This window comes from Colias croceus, chromosome 7, assembly GCF_905220415.1.
Source record: "Colias croceus chromosome 7, ilColCroc2.1".
Classification (NCBI taxonomy): domain Eukaryota; kingdom Metazoa; phylum Arthropoda; class Insecta; order Lepidoptera; family Pieridae; genus Colias; species Colias croceus.
This window is the reverse complement of record NC_059543.1, coordinates 5,950,181-5,971,897: the sequence shown is the minus strand read 5'-3', so window position 1 is coordinate 5,971,897 and position 21,717 is coordinate 5,950,181. Positions and strand designations below refer to the sequence as shown.

Here is a 21,717-nt window from a genome sequence, read left to right as displayed (position 1 = left end):
AGAAGCCGCTATGTTTATAATTATAATAATAGGTAAAACTGTGATCCACGGTTTTACCCGCATTGCTCCGCTCCTTTTGGTGTTAGGGTGATCATATTATGATATAGCCTCATATAGCCTCTGATTATTTTGAGACAATTTAAAACCATAGTTTGGATATTTGGCTTCATAATATTTACTGTGCTTAATGACAGATTAGATACTTAGTTTAGCATCTGCTGTAGCAGCAACCAGAAACAAACATTTACATCCACATCATTCGGATTCCCGTTATACCTATCATGAGTTAAAAAACACAATTTATAATAAAAAATAAATAACAATATTCCCAAATCGAAACCGCATTACGGCACAACAACCTCCACGTACGTTCTCATAATGTAACTCAGTAAGAATTTATAATGTAATCCCTTAGAGTTTCCAGGGAAATGTAAATTAACGAAAACGGGTCAGAGAAATGTTACAGAATTAATTAATTCACTGTATTTTGAGTTTTGTTTTATTTGTTAAGATCGAGGTGTGCTTAGTGAATTTAATCTGTGTTTAAGAAATTATGATAATAACAGTATCAAAGAGAATTTTCTAGATATTATACTCTTGCATTGATATTTTGTTTAACAGGCGAGAAGTTGATTCTCGTACTTACTTTACCTTTACGATTATAACCAGATAAATATATTACCATGGAGTATCAAACTAAAGTCTTCTTCACTAAATTAACATTCTACTTGCTTTCTACTGCACCTACCAATCAAACCTACAGAATCACGGTAGCAAATTCCAAATCTCTTTTTTAATTAAATGTAAAGATATACCTATATAAAGTGATGATACCGAGTCTCAAATTATAACGTCCGGACAATTTTTTTAAGTCATCTGTCTTTAACTTTGAAAGGTTTAATTTCCAAAAGTTACCAATATCCTGAAAATTTTGTATTACCACTATTACCAATAAAATATTCTAATAATTGTTCGAAAAATAAGCACTCGTATTAGGTACATAATATTAAAAATTCAACGAACTCCAAAACGTTCAGTTCATTATCTATTACAAACTACATGATAAATATTTATAAACTGCGTTTCGAATGTGACTACAAAAAATTGGAGTAAGATATTGAAATTTTTGAAAATATCATACGACCTTACTTGTTAACAGAACTCAATTACCTTTCAATTCTTTAAAAAGTATGTTTCGTAAATGTCGGTTAATTACGGAGACGTTCAGAGACTTTAATTACTCGTTTGAATTTGTTTTTTATTTGTTTTAACTTTAAATAAGTAACATCTTAATGACATACTTTGTAAAAATCTTTAAGACAAAGTTAATCTTGATTAGAGAAATGATGAATAATTAGAATGTCCTTTATTTATTTAGTACAAGAGTATTATATATGGCAGAGATGCCATAGGTGGCAGAGAGAATAAATGAATCGGTTAAACAAATATTTTTTTTAATTTGTTTAATATTTTTTCAATATTACTATATCTCTTTAAAAACTTTAACTCTAACACCAATCATTCTGTTGTATCCATACTAATATTATAAATGCGAAAGTAACTCTGTCTGTCTGTCTGTCTGTCTGTTACTCAATCACGCCTAAACTACTGAACCAATTTTCATGAAATTTGGTATGGAGATATTTTGATACCCGAGAAAGGACATAGGCTACCTTTTATTGCGAAATATGTACCACGGGCGAAGCCGGGGCGGACCACTAGTTATACTATAAATAATATATTACACAATTAAAAAAAATGTTAAAAAAATTATCATAGTTTTAGGTATAACATTATTATGTATTACCCATTATTTTTCTTTTCTCGAACCCATAAAAAGTAAACATTTTCCTCGTTTGGTACACTTATTAATTAAAAAAAAAATACTCTATATTCTAAAACACATAATATTGTGCTTCACTGTTCATTTAACGTATCAAATATTTAAAATCAAACGCAGAATGTATAATTTAACTTGTGCCAGCTATCGCGGTAATTAACTATAACTCAAATATAAACAAAGGTTATTGCAAAACTTGATATATCTGGATCCCTTTGGATTTAACCTTTCACCTTCATAATTATCTTTATCAGCTTTCTTATATGTGATGTTTGTAATATGTATTTCGACAGTAACCTCGTTATAGTTAAGTTTGTTATTATTTGTCGAATTTTGTAATCTTTTGACAAAAAATTAAATTCATAACAATGACTCAATTAACACGCGCTTTATGGGATTGATATTGACGGAAATTATTACTTATCATTTTATATACCTACGTATCCATTATAACAAGTTTGTTTTCTGTTTGTTTGTAAAACATAACACAAAATGATTGCTATTAAATTAATTTTAACTCTTTTATTGAACTGAAACTTCTCTATCGGGGTTGGAAAATAATTTTGTGTAACATTTTTTCGTTACGCGTGACATTTTTCCGTTACGCGCCATCTTTTTCTTATCCCTACCACGCGTGATTCGTATTTCTGTAAAGTTGCATATAGTATTTTTTAAATAAGGTCATAAAGAAGTTTCATTTCTTACGTGTGTACACTAGTACACGCACACATTTTTTTTTGTTTATAAAGTATACCACTATTGCTTTTACATTATTTGCACAAATTAGGCAACTCTAAATGCTATCTACGAGTTAAAAAAAAAAGTTAAAAAATTTATGCATCTGTGTTCATGTTTGCCGCATTAAAACCCTGCAAAGCATTTTTTTTTTCTATTTTGGTTTACAAACAGAGATTTAATTTAAACAATTACGAAAACCCAAATAGATATTATTATCAACGCATCATCGCACACAATCCTTTCTATTACTTGTTTAATGAATTTTTTCAAGAATCATTCCCATTCATTAAAACTTTTTGCCGTAATTCAGTTAGTACGAACCTCAAGGTTTTATATTGTTTACAGTAAAAAGAATTGAAAAGGTCTAGATTGTTAGGATTCATGAATTGTTACTCTTTTAAATGTATTTCAGTAATATTTTATTGATGTAAGAAGAATTAGAACAATATAGAATAATTTACGCCCCACAATCAACAAATTAACATATAATGAACATTTAATGTATATAATTTTTTATAATTCAGCTTCTTTTTATCACTTCAATTTTCAACGTTTTAATGAGGTTTATAATTAACTAGATATCCGCCCGCGGCTTCGCCCGCATTTTCACAGTAGAACCCGCATTGTTCCCGTTCCCGTGGGATTTCCGGGATAAAACCTATCCTATGTGTTAATCCAAATTAACCTCTATATGTGTGCTAAATTTCATTGTTATCAGTTCAATAGTGTTTGTGTGAAAGAGTAACAATCACACACACACATACAAACTTTTGCATTTATAATATAAGTAGGATTGTGGCATACCTACCTTCTGGTACGTGAAAATTAATATGAAATTTATTATAAGGTATTTAAAAAGTTATTTTATGACGTCTCCGGACTTGACTCTGGTGCTAAATAATTATAAATATAAAATATAAAAATAAAAATAAATTATATAATATATTACCTATAATATACCTCTATTGGGATACGAATAATATTATCATGAAAATCATAATTTACAGTATATTTATTTACTGCGCTATTACTTAAAATATTGTTTTGTTGTAATCGTATATTTTAAAAATTTTTATGCAATGTATTTTAGAATAAATACCTTTTAATGCTTTATAGTACTGAAAAAGAAACGCGTTACGCGAATATTAAATTCATCAGTTTTAAATTCAATCAGCATAGAACCATAAATAATACTTTTAGTTCCATTCATATTAAAATTAATCGAACCTCATTAACATAATTACATTTTTACACAAAAAAGGGGCTAAAATTAAAAAAAAAAACGCGTAAATGCTAACCCAAGTGCATCCTAAAAAATAATTTTACATAGATAACTTAAGGCTGAATCAAGGTTTAGATAAGCGAACCTAATCGTATTAATTTTTTACCATCAGTTACAAATAGTATATAAATGGAGTGAGTTTGTCACATTTAGATCATTACGTTGACTCACTTTGTCTAGTGAAGTTCAAAGATAAAGTCGATACGATGATCGATTCGAAGCCGCCGGCGTTTACGAATCTCAATGACTACGCTAAGGAAGATGTAAGTAAACAATTTTTGAGACTTTTGTTGTGATTGTTCATGTTTTATTTATTCTATACAATATTTGTATTCATTTTTTATATTTATCTCTAAATTATTTTATAAACCCCTCTAAATTATTCAGCAGAATATCATTATTCAATTTAAGTTCAATTTCAGGAATGTTTTTTTTGGTTTGTTTTTTTTATTTATGTTTTATTTCCTCCTGTTTATCTCGTCGCAAATTATCGTTTCTAATATAAGTATATTTCTCATTTCATAATTGCTATCTTAACCAATATTTTAGTTATTTGCTATAATTTAAATAACATACTAAAATAAATTCGTATGTATTCATTTCAAATACTATCTACCAATGATAGCTATTTTAATTTAAATACTTATCTTAATATAGAAAACAATTGGCAGTTTCTTATTACTTTTTCAATTACTTCGAAAATTGATAATTACCGCTCAAATAATTATTTGAAGACACAGACAATTGTAAAATATTAATTAAATATCGTTAGATAAGGTAATGATTATTTATTCTAACGTATTATTTTCAATATCCAAATATAGATACATTAATGAATGTCAGATAAAAATAAACATTATTTACATTAGTAATAACTCTCATAGTCTATTTATAACACACTAGATTTCCGCCCGCGGTTTCGCCCGCGCTTTCAAAGAAAACTGTGCGGGGGTTCCTACTCCAGTGGGATATCCGGGATAAAAATATTATGTCCTTTTCTGGGTCTTCAGTTACCTACATACCGAATTTCATTGTATTCATTTCAGTAGTATTTGCGCAAAAGAATAACAAACATCCATCTATCCTCACAAACTTTCGCATTTATTAATAAGATTTCTACGATAAAGTCTGTTGTTGACCTAAATTGCGTCTAGAATCTGCACCTGAATTCCCGTGGGTTTGAACTTTCGGCATGAAAGTAATTAGAAGTCCTGCATCTACTTAGTATTGGGGAATGGGAAATCACATTCATTAATTACTTATATAATATCTATAAATAATAGGTACCTATTGGCTATTATGAAACGATTAGTTTTACTAATTGATGTTATAATTATCAAATCGGCGTCTAAAAAACCTAATCGTTTTTTGATATGGTTTCGGGATATTACCTAAGTTATTTTTGTACCGTTAATTAGGTGAATCTTCTTTATCATAAGTACCTAATGCGAATGTTCCTTGAAGCTTGTTAATCGGTTCTGTTTTGAATTTAATGATAGAATACAAATGCATTACATATTGGAATTTAATTTCAGAAAAATATCCCATGTTACAGAACATGGGACATTTATTTGAAGTAAACCATTATCCTACTTATAGTGGTCCTGTAATGTTGTATATTTATCAGAAGTAATTCACATATTTCAAAGTAGGATTGATAGATAACAAAAACTTTCCACGAAATGGGTCACTGAATCCTAAAACAAACACATCATACAGTATATTTACGGGAGTGACAGGCATCTTATAGTTGTTTTTTTTAATGTCAATCAAAAAACGGAAGGCTTAACATGATTTCTTATAGCAGTATAAATTCCAGTATGGGAACGTGATGGCACTAGACGACCTATAAACATTAGCGCTGTCATTTTTTCACACAAATAATACTGCTTAATTAAACCGGCTACACCTACCTGCTGTAGGAGCAATTTTGGAATTGCACACTTAATTGGCTCCTTTAGAAAACAGAAAAATTGCTCAGACAGCCGTCCAACCGAGACTGTTCCAATATTGGCCCTGCGGCAGGTAGATGCGTAAGGAGTTAACCGGCTTTAGCCTTTTTGACTTCATCAACGGGGCTAGCTACAAATTGAGAATACTTTCATATTCAATACCTATCTATGTGACAGTCTGTTTGGGAACTTGAGTTACCGCACTCAAAGACTATATTATTGTTCACAGGTCGGAGCCAAAGTGCTATTCGCTACCGATGATTTCTTCGCAATATGTGATAATATGTTACTAAGAACTGAACCTGAGTTTATAGCTGATAAGTACACGGAATATGGAAAATTGATGGATGGATGGGAGACACGACGAAAAAGGGTTGAGGGACATGACTGGTGTATTATAAGACTTGCTACTATTTGCACTATTAAAGGTGAGTGCAATGAGATTTTTATTCATTAAACATTGTTTTTTGAGTTAAAAATTTTAGTTGACAATTTGTACTTCATTATTTCTATTTACATAATAGTGTTAATAAAGCTGATTACCTATATGAAGAAGAATGTTCAAGACAGATAATTTGTTGAGGAATTTCGGTATGAGAACTTGCGATCAATTCGTCAAAAGTATTTAATTTTATTAAAGCGCCAATAACATGTAAAATAATTATGATAAAAACAAATAAACTATAATTTTTGCAATTTTTTTTTCAGGTTTATTGATAGACACGGCATATTTTATTGGTAATTACGCACCAAAATATTCCATTCAAGCTGCGGTATTAAGACCTGAAGGTAAGAAAAGTATTAAAAAGTTAGTAGAGTAGTCTTGTAATATATAGAATTTAATTCCAATTTATTAAAAAATAATTTTAAAAAAATTAGGAAAAAGTGTGTAAAAAAACAGGCGTGGCATTGTATGTCTTTAAACAATTGTTAATTGCATGTACAAAGCTTTAAATTATGTATTTATTATGACTATTACACTCGATCCGTTTTACTCTCTAATCTATAATAACTATATAAAACAAACACTTATTAAACAATAAAATTTCAGACGAAGCAATAATACCAAAAAGGAACGCAAGTATAGGTACTGGAGCGACAGAAGACGATTTCAAACAGATAAATAAGCTACGTTCAGATGGGTGGGAAGAAATTGTTCCCTTAACCGTATTGCAGCCTGGTAATGAAGTGACTCGCAGAAATTATCAAAAGGTGTGGAACTGTATAACTTATCTTAATAAATACTCTGAAATATTTGCAAATTTGCACTATTAAGAGAGTTGCGTATGTGGAATTCCGTTTTAAAAGAGTATGTGATGCAAATGGCAAAATTATTTTTAGATAATTTTCATTATAAAGAGAGTTTTAAAGAGAGATATTGGTAAAGTGCAAGAAAAATATTTAAAAATTAAGCTTCCCGTGAGCAAATTCAATAGACTCCCTATTATTTATTAGATATTAACTAAATCACGAAACGTTAGACACTTTCAAGAAATAAGCTCCCTTGAAAATTATTTTATATAATTTCTACTACAATTTTAACAGGTGCTCAGTGATGAAGCCTGGACACACATACGGATAAACATATTCCCTGATGGTGGAATAGCAAGGCTCAGTGTATTCGGAGAAGCCATGCCCCCAGTGCCACCCCCTGACCAGTTAATAGACTTAATATCTATGCTCAATGGAGGAAAACTACTTGGTAAGTTCATTTTACTATAGAAAAATAATATATTTAATAGAAATTGCCTTCAAATGTTGAGACATGTTAATTGGACCAACCGCAAAGCAATAGCTTTCACAAAGAATTATTATCAATCGGTTCACCCAGTCCAAAGAAGCAATAAACACACAAAATACTATTTTAAGGCGGTTTGAAAATAAGGAAAGACCAAGTTTCAAAAATTGGCTCTGATTTAATCCATCCGCATATCCGTTACTAGGATAGTTTTAGGCATTTTGGGAATACAAGCGATTTTGCAAAACTTGTTCTGAATTCCTCCGAATCTGCAGGATCTGCACAAACTGGTATCGCATTCACAAATTCCATTTCAGGACAAACCAAACGAATAGCTGTAATTTCCCAGGCAAGGAGCTAAAGCGCTCCTTTGTTAAACCTTCGAGATCTTTCTAAGGACTTTGCCGTAATTAAATACGCTTGCATTTCTTAAACCGTAATTGATGAGGTCTAACGATATCTTATTCTTGCGATTGTTCAAAATGTGGTAATTCTTTTTGGAACAAAATTAGTCTGTTTAAATCTATACATGTAATAGTGTATACGAAACGTAGTAATTGTACTATTTTTGGTGTACGATACAATACACTTTATTAATGTTTGAAATCCGTTTTAGTGTGAATATTTTTTAAATTTGATTTTTTGTAAGAAACACCCGTATCACTACTAATTCATTCATAATTAAATATGTAGGATTATGATAAGAAACGTATACTATTAAAAATACTTTTAATCTAAGTATACTTTTATTCCAGGGTTTTCAAACGGACAATTCAGTTCTCCAAAGAACCTAATTAAACCAGAAAAAAGTCAATCAATGGCTGATGGTTGGGAGACAGCTCGTAGACTAGATAGGCCTAAGGTTATTACTGCTTATGACAATGGAACTATCACTTCACCAGGTAAGACTTAAAATTCTTATATCTAAAATATAGAAAATAACATAAAAAATATTGAAATGTCGTCTTCAATTTTTTTTCTGTTTTATAGTTGTATTATAGAAAATTATAAAATGATATAAATTATATATAATATATATTACATTTTATCAATGATATTAAATAAATGAAATAACATAATTACAAGGGCTAATTATTTAATTTCCTTCTTTAGGAGAAGAATATGCAGTTTTCAAACTAGGCTTTACTGGCAGGGTTAAAAAAATCTGTGCCGATACAACCCAGTTTAAAGGAAATTACCCAGATACTATTAGATTTGAGGGAGTAAATCTTGGCAATAAGGAATGGGAAGATTCTCAAGATATTCCCTGGAAGACTATCCTTGGTCCTGTTAAGGTAAGATGTGATAAAGCTTAATACAAATGCATACTTAGAAAAAGTTATGTTAATTGGAGAAGATATTTTTTTATTCTACTATGGTTTCTCCATCTATACATATAATAAATCTGTAGAAGGGTCAATTCTGTACATTGAAAATATTGAAAAAATAAATAGCACTGTAGCAATAAATAGCAATAAATAGCAATGTTACTGGATCGATACCAAGCCCAAATATGTGATTAAAAAAATTTTTGTCTGTCTTTCTGTCTGTCTGTCTGTCTGTCTGTATGTTCAGGCATCACGTGAAAACTAACGGTTCGATTTCGATGAAACTTGGTATAATTATACCTTATTATCCTGGGCATAAAATAGGATACTTTTTATCCCGGAAAAATACGTAGAAAAAAATAAATCTTAATTTTTCTTAATTTTTCCGCGCGGGCGGAAGCTAGTTTCTAAATAAGACAACACTTACCATAACCAAAGTAATTCATCTATTTAACTGCAAAATAAAGTATCTAATTTTGTAGGTTCTTACGAATTATCGCCATAGTTTGAAAAGTCAGTACCTTAAAAATCTATTTATCTCGTAAATACACAAACTATTAGAAAAACAGTTCTAATTTCATGTTTGAGACAGAACTTTATCAAGTGAAAAATCAAGACCAATGAATCCGAGACTAAAACTCAATTCGGAATTGGTCATGCGATTTATTTGGTTAATTGTAATTATTCACTAGTCAAATTGGAAGCTTTATTAATGTCAGTGAGTCTAATTTATTGCCCATTCAAATGTTATTTTAAAAAAACGTTATTTGGCTCTTGCTCGCTATGAAGTTTAACTGACTTAATAAGGGTGGTAGTGTCAGGCATTTTTTGTGCAGTAGTATGCAGTACCTTTTAAAGGCATGGAATCGACTAATGTTCCAAACGATAATATTATTTATTTGTCATCGATATTACAAGATATTTTTAGGAGTGAAAGCCTTTACGAAATTTATCTTTAGACGTAAAACGAGCGTGATCTCGTCGTCGTCAAGACTTCGTCTTCTTCTATTCCTATTTTGTCATGTTATGGGCCGATTTTTCAATCATTGGTTAAAATTTACCCGTCCAATTAAGTATTACACATACATTTTAAAATGTCACCTGTAAACTGTCATATACGGACAATTAGAATACATTTTTGAAATGGTAGTTTAATACGTTATTCGATGAATAAGTTTTAACCAAGGATTGAAAAATCAACCCAAATCAAACATTCCGTCCAACGAAGGGGTAACATATTGCAACAGGCTTTTAATATATTTTTTGCAGCTCTTAGCTTCTAAAATAACTAAATATTATTTATTTCCAGTTATCCGCAAACCGGGAACATTGGTTTGACAGCGACACCGACGCCATCAACCATGTACGAGTCATCATCGCGCCTGATGGTGGTATGAGCAGAGTCAGGATGTATGGTTTCGTGGAATCCAACGAAATTATGTAACTTAACAAACTACACCGAATTGTATTATTGAGACGTATTCATTTCAATGCAACTAATATTATGTAATTGAAGCTATAGGATAAATTATTTGTCAACATTCCAATTAATTCATCTAAGCGCCGATTTTTCAATCCTTGGTTAAAATTTATCCGTTCAATAAAGTATTACACGAATATTTTAAAATGTCACCTGTAAACTGTCAAATACGGACAATTAGAATACATTTTTGAAATGGTAGTTTAATGCGTTATTCGATGAATAAGTTTTAACCAAGGATTGAAAAATCAGCCCTTAATTTACTTATTTTTACACAAACAATCGAGGATTTTTGCTGGAAACTTCTTTAGGCGCGTTGTGAGTAAAATTTCCAGGTCGCATCGGCACACACGCTTTTTTTATTCCAAAATATTTTTAATAAAACGTACATAATAATTAATTAATAATTAATATATGTATATTTAATATTATGTATACAATAGCAAAACACCAAAGCAGATGATAGTGTATAATTTATTGTTATTAATTTAAATACAAATTGTTTTATTATTATTTAATAATAGTAGCACTATTGATTTTTGTGCACTTTTGTGAAGTTGTTATTTAACAATAATTTGCAAATGTCAATAAACTTTCTGAAGTATTATTAGCAATAAATGTTTAAGCAAGTCTTGGTGAATTTTTATTTCATTAGAATAATACATTTACCTATATTACCTACTAGAAAACTATGATAAACGAATCGTAAAGATAGGAATACGCAATATATTACAAAGAAATTGCTCTACTAATTAATAGAAATGGCTCTACCTTAACAGAAAAAAATAAAAGTTAATTTATAAGTAACTAGCTTTCCACCCGCGGCATCGCCCGCGCAGTCAAAGAAACACCCGCATAGTTCACGTTCCCGTGGGATTTCCGGGATAAAACCTATCCTATGTCCTTTCTCGGGTATCAAAATATCTCCATACCAAATTTCATGCCAATTGGTTCAGTAGTTTAGGCGTGATTGAGTAACAGACAGACAGACAGACAGAGTTACTTTCGCATTTATAATATCGCATCTATACATATAATAAATCTGTAGAAGGGTCAATTCTGTACATTGAAAATATTGAAAAAATAAATAGCAGGGGGTGTTACTGGATCGATACCAAACCCAAATATGTGATTAAAAAATTTTTTGTCTGTCTGTCTGTCTGTCTGTCTGTATGTGAAGGCATCACGTGAAAACTAGCGGTTCGATTTCGATGAAACTTGGTATAATTATACCTTATTATCCTGGGCGTAAAATAGGATACTTTTTATCCTGGAAAAATACGTAGAAAAAAATTAATCTTAATTTTTCAGTTTTATCCATAGACGTTGTTCCGTAGAACCGCGAACACACGTTGCGTATTATTATAGGCCTAGCCGTATTTGGGAATTGGGTCCAATAGATATTTATAAGATTTTATTGTCAGTACCTACTCAAAATGGAGAAATAAACCATCCACGCGAAGACCGACATCCGCGCGGACGGAGTCGCGGGCGGAAGCTAGTTTATAATATTAGTATGGATTTCATGTACAAAAAATAAGTAGTATTCGAAAAAAATAGTCAAGATGGGGACATTAACAATTCAATTCAAACATATTCAAATATTACGACGATATGCTTTCAAAGAAAATTATAATTGATAACAATACAAAGAACATACATTTGAATGAAATAGAACTCTATTGCAATAACATCAGGGTCCATTAACGAATGGAATATAAACAGAATAGATTTGAATCACTCTAATGATGCAGCTAATAATTGCTTGGTAACTAATAGAGCGTATTACATTGTAAATCTAATAGATTTCACGTTATATCATAGAATCTCTTCCATCATATCAATTCATCATTCCCAATTATAATTTGGCAAAACTTGATGAGGAATCAACAACACGTATGCAGTATATTATAATACCTACTAAGCAGTTACTATACATCTCTATACGTCATGATCTTTTGCCGTTGGTGTACTGTGCTCAATGGAACTTTTCATTACTGTTAACGTAAAAAAATAGTTAAAAACCTAAAGGACGTAAAATAATTTTTATTAGATTTATTCTTAAGCTGTATGTTTACATTCCTGGCATATTATATCGCTCTACACACACACACACACACACAACCTATAAAAATGTAATAAAAATATATGATATAAATAATATTGTCTGCTATCTGTCTATGAAAAAATGTCCTGGCCAATCTCATGAATTGCCGAACTAACTTTATCTTTATCAGAGAGGAGGTTATATTTCAACATTAAAATATATTAAATTAAATATTATGCTTCATTTTATAGTGTTTATTCGTAATTTTAAATAATTAATATAAAATAATTCAATTAAAAACTATTTACTTAAAAAAGAAGGAGGTTCACTATTAAACATAATCTTACAAAGTAATATTTGTCATTTAGATACACAATTTTCAAAATAAAAGTTTTCCACAGAATATAAATGCAGTAGATATCTTATATTTGGTGCTAAATGCGAAATAACGAGTAAAAAATTGTACTATGTACTAAACTAATTTTAAAAACATCAAAACCTGACTGTACTCTAATAGGTTTAAATTTTTTTTCGAAAGTAATATAAAAATAATTAAAGTTAAATTTGCCCTACAAGTATTTAGTTGTTTGATTACTACGAAAACTTACTGACAATAGGAGCTCTGCTTACCAATTACAAAGTTTATATTATATTAACTTCATCATTACTAAAAAAAATTCCTAGTCTTTAAATATAAAAATGAAACCCGTTCCGCGTTGTCACGGCATCACGCGTGAACGGGTGGACCGATTTCGATAATTTTTTTAAATTATATTCCTTGAAGTACGAGGATGGTTCTTATGTAGAGAAAACGTAAATATGTACCACGGGTGAAGCCAGGGTGGACCGCTAGTTATTCATAATTCGACTCCTTAATTAGGACACTTAAAGCGGAGACGGACTCTAAGAAAATGCAATCTCTCAAATAACCTTTGAACCGATACTCCACGTTTAACCTCTAACATACATATGCATTAATTAAAATAAACCACTATCGCCAGTTATAACTGCTTCTAACTGCGATAGTAACAAAGTTATCTTATCGTATGAACACGCGTCCTAAGCGTTTTCAATGATACTTCGATTGAACATGAATTGTGTCACAAAAATCAGTTTTATGTTGTTAGTGTGAGGGACTTTTAAAGTAGTCATAATAATATTGATTACGTAAAGTGTATGTGTAGACCAGGAATAAGATGATAAGAGCTTTTGATGACCTAAAAATATTAACTTATTGATAGTATATTTTTTACGAAATACGGTATGGCAAATACGGTTACAAACTTGGAAATTAAGTACGTGTAAACTGTAGTTATTATATTTGAGTCATTAAACATTTATTTGTGTTTATGTGTGACTGCCTCCTTGGTACAGTGGTTGACGCATGAGCGTAGAGTCGAGGGGTCCTGGGTTCGTTCCCGGTGGAGACGAAGAAAAAAAAATATCTCGGTCTGGCAGGACACAGAAGGTTGATCACCTATTTGTCCCTAAAGAAAAAAGATCAGTGATACGGATGTATAACGCATCTGCCCTTTACCCCACTAGGGGACATGAGACTTCACTTTTCACTGTGTTTATTATGATGGCCTAATATCAATTCCATGACATATGCCAAAAATTTCCCTCATTCTCAAATTTTTCCCTCCGAGTTTTTATTAGTACTTTACATGTAGAGCGCACTCAATGTTTTTAATTTCTGGAATCTACTATCAGGAAGATTAAATAACTTTATTTGAATATTTTATACTTTTAACTAATTATAATACGTACAATACATACACAAACATAATAACATAAGGCTGAATATTTAATTCATCAATAAATTACTATTTCAACCAACCATGTCATGTATATTGTATCAAATATGGATCTCAATTTCTTGCCGACTGAATTTGAACAAATGATTGTATTACATTCCTGAACAATAAGCTTGTACTTGGAACTGTAAAATATTGTATAACAACATGAAACCGTTTGCTATCGTTATGTAATGAAGATATTAAAATAGAGCTTTTTGTATTGTACATCCTACCTCACATACACTTCGTATTTTTTGATGGGATATAGATCTATTTTCAAGTGATTGAAAACAGAAGTTTTTTTGTTACATTTTTTTTTACGTAACCATCTCTACCTGCCCCGCTGCCTCTTTAGGCGGCATACATTTTTATTTGTGTCCAAGAAATGCTGAAAAAATACTTCTATTCAATGTTTTTCACAGGACCTAAACTCTTTACTAATGCTTCTCTCAAAAGCAACATTTTTATTGACGCTCCTGTTTGTGTTATAGTGATGTAGCAAAGGATGTGGCCTTCTCGATAAATGGTCCATCGAACAAAAAAGACAAAGCAGCAATTCTTCACATTTACCCTCTCAAACAACCAATCAAAAACGCCCATAAATTTTATTATATATTAGTATAGATTAAAAAACGTTATATATTCACATAGCTTTAATCATTGGAAGCACTTCACGTTTTATGGAGCTAAGGCTCCCATAAAGCAAGCGTAATACCTTTCGCTTTATTGCGTCGTGAAATTCAGTTATCATTTCGCACCATTCGAAATTGTAATTGTAAAAAAGTATGTAATTTATTTTATTACAAAATAAAAAGCATTGTTATAAAAGAAAATGTCCTTAATTTCGCGGGAGAAATTACAATTTGACACCGTCCCATTTCGTTTGAAACGTGAACCTTCGTTTAATAAAAAAGAACATTTGGAATCGCATTTGGAAATATGACTTGGGCGTTGATTATATTCATACGGAGAAAAGTTACGAAAAATTACTTAGAAAAGCAACCATATGGTCTTCAAGCGATGTAGGCATTGCAGGCAAGTTTGTGTAGAAATGTTTTGATGTGTAATAGAAAGAAGTATTTTTCTGTTGTTCACATCTGATGTTAGAGACGATATTTTTTATAGTAGATTATCTCAAAGAATTTCAGTTACATAATTAAATCGTCATATAGTATACTATCTTGTAACCCTGACCCTCGCCGTAACACTAAAAAGTGTCGCAGTGGAAAAATACTAAATATGTAATATAACCAGCTTACGATTTACTTGAGCTACCGCTTATTTGAAATGAATTAATCCATACTAATATTATAAATGCGGGTTTTTCTTTGACAGCGCGGGCGAAGCCGCGGGCGGAAACCTAGTTTATGATAAAGCTTTAGTTTATGTAATCATCAGTTATGTTAGTGTCCAGTACCTACACTTTTGCTTTTAAAATAGTGTTCTTTGCCATACATTGAGATCCAGCTTATTTTTGCAATCAGAAACATACAACATATACTACTAACTTTAACCCTTAGCTGGTATCGCCTTTTTTGGCAACACTACCGGTATCGTGGGTCAAATTCAACCCATACCAAACAATCTGTTGTAGAACGTAGATTTTTTATTATTTGTATAAAATATGGTTAGATAAGAAATAAAAAAATATTTTTTTACAAAATTAACTTTATTTAATTTTAGAATATTTAAAAAATATCATGTTTTACACGGATTTGTAATTAACCTTATTTTATGGCACTTTTTGGTTAGTGTGAACTTAAAACATAAAAAAAAATAGAAATGTTAGAAAAACTTTAACTAAAATATATTAATGGAACTTCTCATATCTTTATTATAACAAAAAAATAAATTTCTTCTGAAATCAGCATAAAATAAAAAAAATGACAACCAAAACCAAAATGACTTCTACCATCAAATATCATCCTCATCTTCTTCACTCTCATCTCTCGTATTTTCGTTCCACGTATATTTTCTATTATTCTCGTATCTCCTCTTCGTTTTCACTGTCGTCAGAACTTACTCCAAATACACTGTCTTCTGAGCAACTAACAGATTAGGGATTGTCTCGATCGCTGATGATTTCGTCGTCACAAAGTTGGTTTACATTTGGTATTCTTTCATTTTCAATTCCAAATCATCACTTAAGTCGTCCATCAACTCCTCGATTTGTCTGTCGTTCAAAAAGCCCTCCAATGTAGTACAAATAAACAATAAAACAAAAAAGTAAGTAATTACACTCAGTGAAAAAAGTTACTTATTTGGTGTCGTGGGTCGACTGTGACCCAGAAAGCTACATACCTCCGCTCCTAAGATAGTCACGGTGCTGCACATCCACCTCCCGCTGCAGCTAGCGACGCACTGAGAATACTTAGAAGCGCATAGTCGTTGCATAAATATTTAAAGAATTATAACCGAAAATGTGCGCTTCTGGGTCAAATTTGACCCACAATACCTGCTAAGGGTTAACAAATAGTTTTCCGTTCATTTTGTAATCTTTTTTTACGGTTATTTAAGAGAAAATCTTACTCTATTATTCTATTTTTGGCAAATATTATTCAGTTTACGCATTGTGTTGTCAATATTAGCCCATTAGTAGTCAAAACCAATGCCTCTTATCGTAGAATGATTTTAAAGGATTAATTAATTCTCCTCTTCATAGATCGAGGGGTGAAATCGAGTGTAATGTCATTAATTGGACTATGTGTGTATGAATGTATGAATTTAACCCATTATTTTTGGGGTTCCGTGGTGAAATAAGTTTTTTTTATGTAAATAAGTTTTAAAGCAATGAAACACTTTAAAATCTAAGATTTTTTCTCCTATTGAAATAAAAAACAAATAAAAAAAGTACAATCAGATTGCCTACATCAACGTAAACAACTACTATTAATTAAAATTTTGAAATAAAAAAATATATATATATATATATACATACTAATTTAATACGGTCTATATTGATAAACCCATTGGCACAATACTTAGTAGCTCAATCAATTTTTTTGAAATAAGCCTGAAGTTTATGAAAGCATGGTATGAAACCGTAAGCGTTCTAACTGTTACAAAGGATGAGTCAGTGATACTGTCCTTATTGGCTTGTAATTAAGCCAACTAGAAACTTTAGTTTGCTATTAAATTTCCTATATTAGTTGGAAGCCAGGTGAAACGATATAGAGGCCACATAATTGTGATTTGCCGATCCCGTGTCAAACCCTTATCAAAAGCCTCCTCCTAGATCACATAAGCCTCCCGTTTTAATGTACTATAATAAAATCATGCTTCTATATTGTTAATTAAAAATTCTTATCATACTAGCTCGAGGAACCTCTCACCGTCATAGGATAAATAAATGTTACTATGAAAACTAATTTAACAGACGTCGATAGCAATAAAAATTTAATAATTTTTTAATTTAAAATTTTTATTTTTTTTAGATAACTTTGTAAATAAAGTATTTGAATGGTATAAAACCAAAAAGGTAATAAATTCGTCGATATCCTATTTAATTTTAATTATTATCTACCTGTTTATTGTTTTTTCAAAATGACTCGATACTAGTGTAGGAGAATATGAATTCAAATAAATAAACAATATCGATAAGTTACTACTAGCGCAGCTTTTTTTATGATTATTATATGCCTAAGTCATATTATATTATATGAATAAGTCAATTATTTCCAAGTAATGGTAAGCTATAAAGACACAGTAAACAAATGTTTTTAAACATCGATAAATAAAAAAATCGACCATTATCGATTTCAATCGTATCTTTAACCTTTGGGCTTTGACCGGTCTTGTGTGAGTAACTTGACCGATATAACGTTCCAAATCGTGAGATGGGACGGTATAAAGTCATTTAATTTTATTTTGCTTTAATATTTAAAATGATATTATATAATTTAATTTTTGCAATGTAACTGTATTAAGAGAGCACTTTTCCAACGTGATACTAAGTAAAATTATTTCTATTTTTATAGAATTATGATTAAAAAGACAAGAAAAACTCTGAACTAAATACGAAATAAAATCTTCAAATCCATTTTCACACCCAGAACAATATAGTTAAATACCAGACTAAGAATTAGCGAGCCATAATAAAATATTCATACTTTTAAATCGTGAAACTACGTCGACATTTTGAAAATGGCTCTTTTCACTGGCCGTTTCATTTAGCGCGAGTATTATCAATATTACGGTAACTTCAGAACAAAGCTCCTAATGAATGAACAAAAAATGTGCGAACAATGCAGTCGTTGAAGCAGAATTAATGTAGATATGTGGATACAGGGTTGATGTGTAAGAGAAAAAATGTATAGGTATGAATATAGACTTATTTTAGGAGTCGGGAAATTATGTGGTGTTACTAGTGAAATTTTAGAGAAAATGATGCGTCTGACTATTTATTACCATTCAGATTCATATTACAGATTGAATAGGCGGATAGGCGGCTTCTATAGAGCGAACAGCCTCGCAAAGCATTTGCTGTGCTCGGTCGAGGAAAATGAATGTGCTGTCACACGTAGGAGGTTATACTTTATGGGTAAATTTTACTAAATATTATATCATAGCTTATTACAGTAGGTATCGCCTTAAAAAAATAACGAATATTATAACGCGAAAAATTTGAACGCATAACAATAAATATATTGTTCGAAATATTTCACCTAAAGTTGAAATATAAATAACGTAACATTGACAAACTTAAAAGAAACAATATATTCAAGGTCATCATCATCAGCCCATAAACGTTCCCACTGCTGGGACACGGGCCTCCTATGAGGGTACAGGCCATAATCCACCGCGCTGGCCAAGTGCGTGTTGGCGGATATTCAAGGTATCGGACGGCAAAAATTCAAAGACAATATTTCAAAATATCGTTTTATTGTAACGAGGTCGGCAAATGTTATTTTCTTTTAAGGAAAACGTTGTCTCAAGGGTGTAGAGGATATTCGAGAACTGAAATGGGTAGCTTTATTCTATTAAGGCTGCTGTTTGAATATAATACTGCTGTATTTGTTGGCACTAGAACAGTTGTCATGGTGTTGTTCTTATTATAACAATTTATATGATAATTACCTATTCGTGATTATAAAAAATGATTCGTAATTGTACCCCAGAATACCTATATTGGATAGAAATAACTATTCTCTCGTATAATATTATACGTGGCGGTAAAATAGCATCATGTGTGCTTTACTTTTCTACAGAACAATAATTATGGTATTGCCATTTTATTAAATTAAGTGATGTTCATTAAGATAAATAATTAAATTAAGTGATGTTCATTAAGATAAATAATTAAATTGTGTTTATAAACCCAGTTTGAGATTACGAACATTCAAACTTTAATCCCACAGTGGAATTGTGAGCATTTGTATTTCATAAAATAGCACACTTTATTTCACGTCACCTTGGCGTAATATCAAGCGAAAGAAACCCTTCAATAAACAATACGAACAATTGCGTACGTAATGGGGGAACAAAGCAGCGAGTCGTAAAGCGCCAAATGCCATAGCATCTTGCTGGCCATCCGGACGCCATTGGGCTACCTGCCAACTCGGACACACGGCTCTCTGTTACACCGTTGCGTAACTTGGAAAAAATTCGGATTTACAAATGTCCACTATTGGCTAGATATACAAATGTGTACATTAACTATCATAATATAAGGTACGATTATTAATATTTTTAGCTTTGAATAATCGATTTTTCAATGGTCAAACTCAAACATATTTTTTTTTCAATTAGACTTCTTCGAGAAGCACTTTTGAAACGTCAATACATATTTTTAACATTTACCACCGATTCGGATACCAGTATCTATGGAGAAGAACCGTCAAGAAACTCCATAGTTGCTCTTTTGGTCCTAAATTATGAGGATTGATAGGCATGCCTATGTATACTAATCCATAGAATGTTATAGTGTTTAATATAATAAACATTTGTTATTCCTTTTTTTAATAGTTGGAGCGATAAGGCAAAGCCAATCTCTTAAATAAGTAACCCTCGTAAATAAGTAATATCACAATAAATTATTTGAATTTGAATTTGAAGTACTGATAATTAATTTTTAAGCTCTATAAAACGGTCACCTCTACCATATTTTGTTAATTCTTTGAAATTCGTACATGCTCTACATAATTATAAAATGAAATATATTCGCTACGGTGTGACTGTTCCATCATTTATCTCTTTGTAAGCGGCGGGGGTGTGAGTATAATATACTTTATGATCTGAGATTTTCTAGAGAAACTATTCGCATTAAATAACTACCCTTACCTACCTTAGCACGGACATCTTTAAAGCTCTTCAGAAGATTTACAAAAGGCTGTATTTGACCTGAGGTGAAATATAAGATTTAGTACCTGATAATAACTGCCCTACTTTCATTTTATACGAACACTATAACGCAAGTTATATTTGATTATGTTTAGTGTTCAAAATGGTTTGCTCTATACAGTTTATATTTATTTAAAATTGTGCTATAAGTATCTTTGTTAAATTAAGAATATTTGAATACAAAATTCATATGAATTGAATTGAAATTTGATTGCTTCATCGCGTTCCTTTGTGTGTTGTACGCTCTTCAATTTAATTATAAAAAGCTTAAAATATCATAAATAAAATTGGCTGTTTGTTGGTTTATTTCCTTTGTTCATGAATGTGATGTATTGGAAATAATACACCTATTGAACATAGAAAAAGGTCTTGTAGAAAGATGAAGTAGTCACAAAAAATCTAATACAAAAACACAAAATGAATAATGTGTTGGAATTTCAATAATAATTTTTCTTATAAACAAAAGCTATTCGTTACTTGCGTTTTATGAAATTATTTCTTTGATAACGTTCTGCCACTTACCAGTTAGGAACAAATAGGTAATTTATAAGAAGTGACAAATAATTTGGCCAAGGTAAGAATAATGGTGTGGAATATCATTAACGATTTATCTAAAATTATACCGAAAGTTAGACCACATTCATCATTTGTCACATTTTTTTAAATTACATTTTCTCCCCGCTTTGGATGTGTTAAGTAACACGTCGCGATACAATTTAATATTGTATGGTGTTGCCAGTTATCTGATAAATATTACCCTCTTTGCATTTGGAGCTTGAAAAGAAAATATTTGGATGTATAATTTATAATTCTACATGGTATTTTATATATTATTATGTATTGGTGACATATTATTTGCAAGGCTTTGGCTACCGACATAATTTATGTCTTTCCTACGTAGTAATAAATACTGTAGAGCCAAGATAAAAAAATGTTTTGATTTTATTTTCAGGAAAGTCATTACGAAAGTCGATAATGAATTTAGTATTTACCTGCATAGTCCAAATCACGCTTCAATTTTGAAAGCCCGTCCCGAAATTAGTATTTGCACCACAAATGATGCCAGTTATTCGTCAATTCGCTCTCTAGTAGTTCAAAGTGAGTTATAAAGAGAAATACGAATATACAATATTGCTAGGTGAAATTCCGGACCAAATTCATTCACACTGTCATG

General features: G+C 30.8%; 1 protein-coding gene across 1 annotated transcript; it reads left to right on the top strand.

Annotated features, from left to right (window-relative positions):
- Positions 1-3,995: 3,995 nt before the first annotated feature.
- LOC123693379 (probable allantoicase) lies at positions 3,996-10,743 on the top strand. Its single transcript, XM_045638452.1, has 8 exons — positions 3,996-4,123; positions 6,042-6,240; positions 6,521-6,601; positions 6,864-7,024; positions 7,358-7,514; positions 8,306-8,452; positions 8,664-8,845; positions 10,188-10,743. Exons 1-8 carry the CDS (start codon positions 4,067-4,069, stop codon positions 10,320-10,322), a joined length of 1,119 nt encoding a protein of 372 aa, XP_045494408.1. The 5' UTR covers positions 3,996-4,066; the 3' UTR covers positions 10,323-10,743.
- Positions 10,744-21,717: the final 10,974 nt, after the last annotated feature.

Coding starts and splice junctions, on each gene's coding strand:
- LOC123693379 (XM_045638452.1), top strand. CDS start 4,067: ATGATCGATTCGAAGCCGCCGGCGTTTACGAATCTCAATGACTACGCT. Junction 6,241..6,520: donor TACTATTTGCACTATTAAAG/GTGAGTGCAATG, acceptor TTTTTTTTTCAG/GTTTATTGATAGACACGGCA. Junction 7,515..8,305: donor CAATGGAGGAAAACTACTTG/GTAAGTTCATTT, acceptor CTTTTATTCCAG/GGTTTTCAAACGGACAATTC.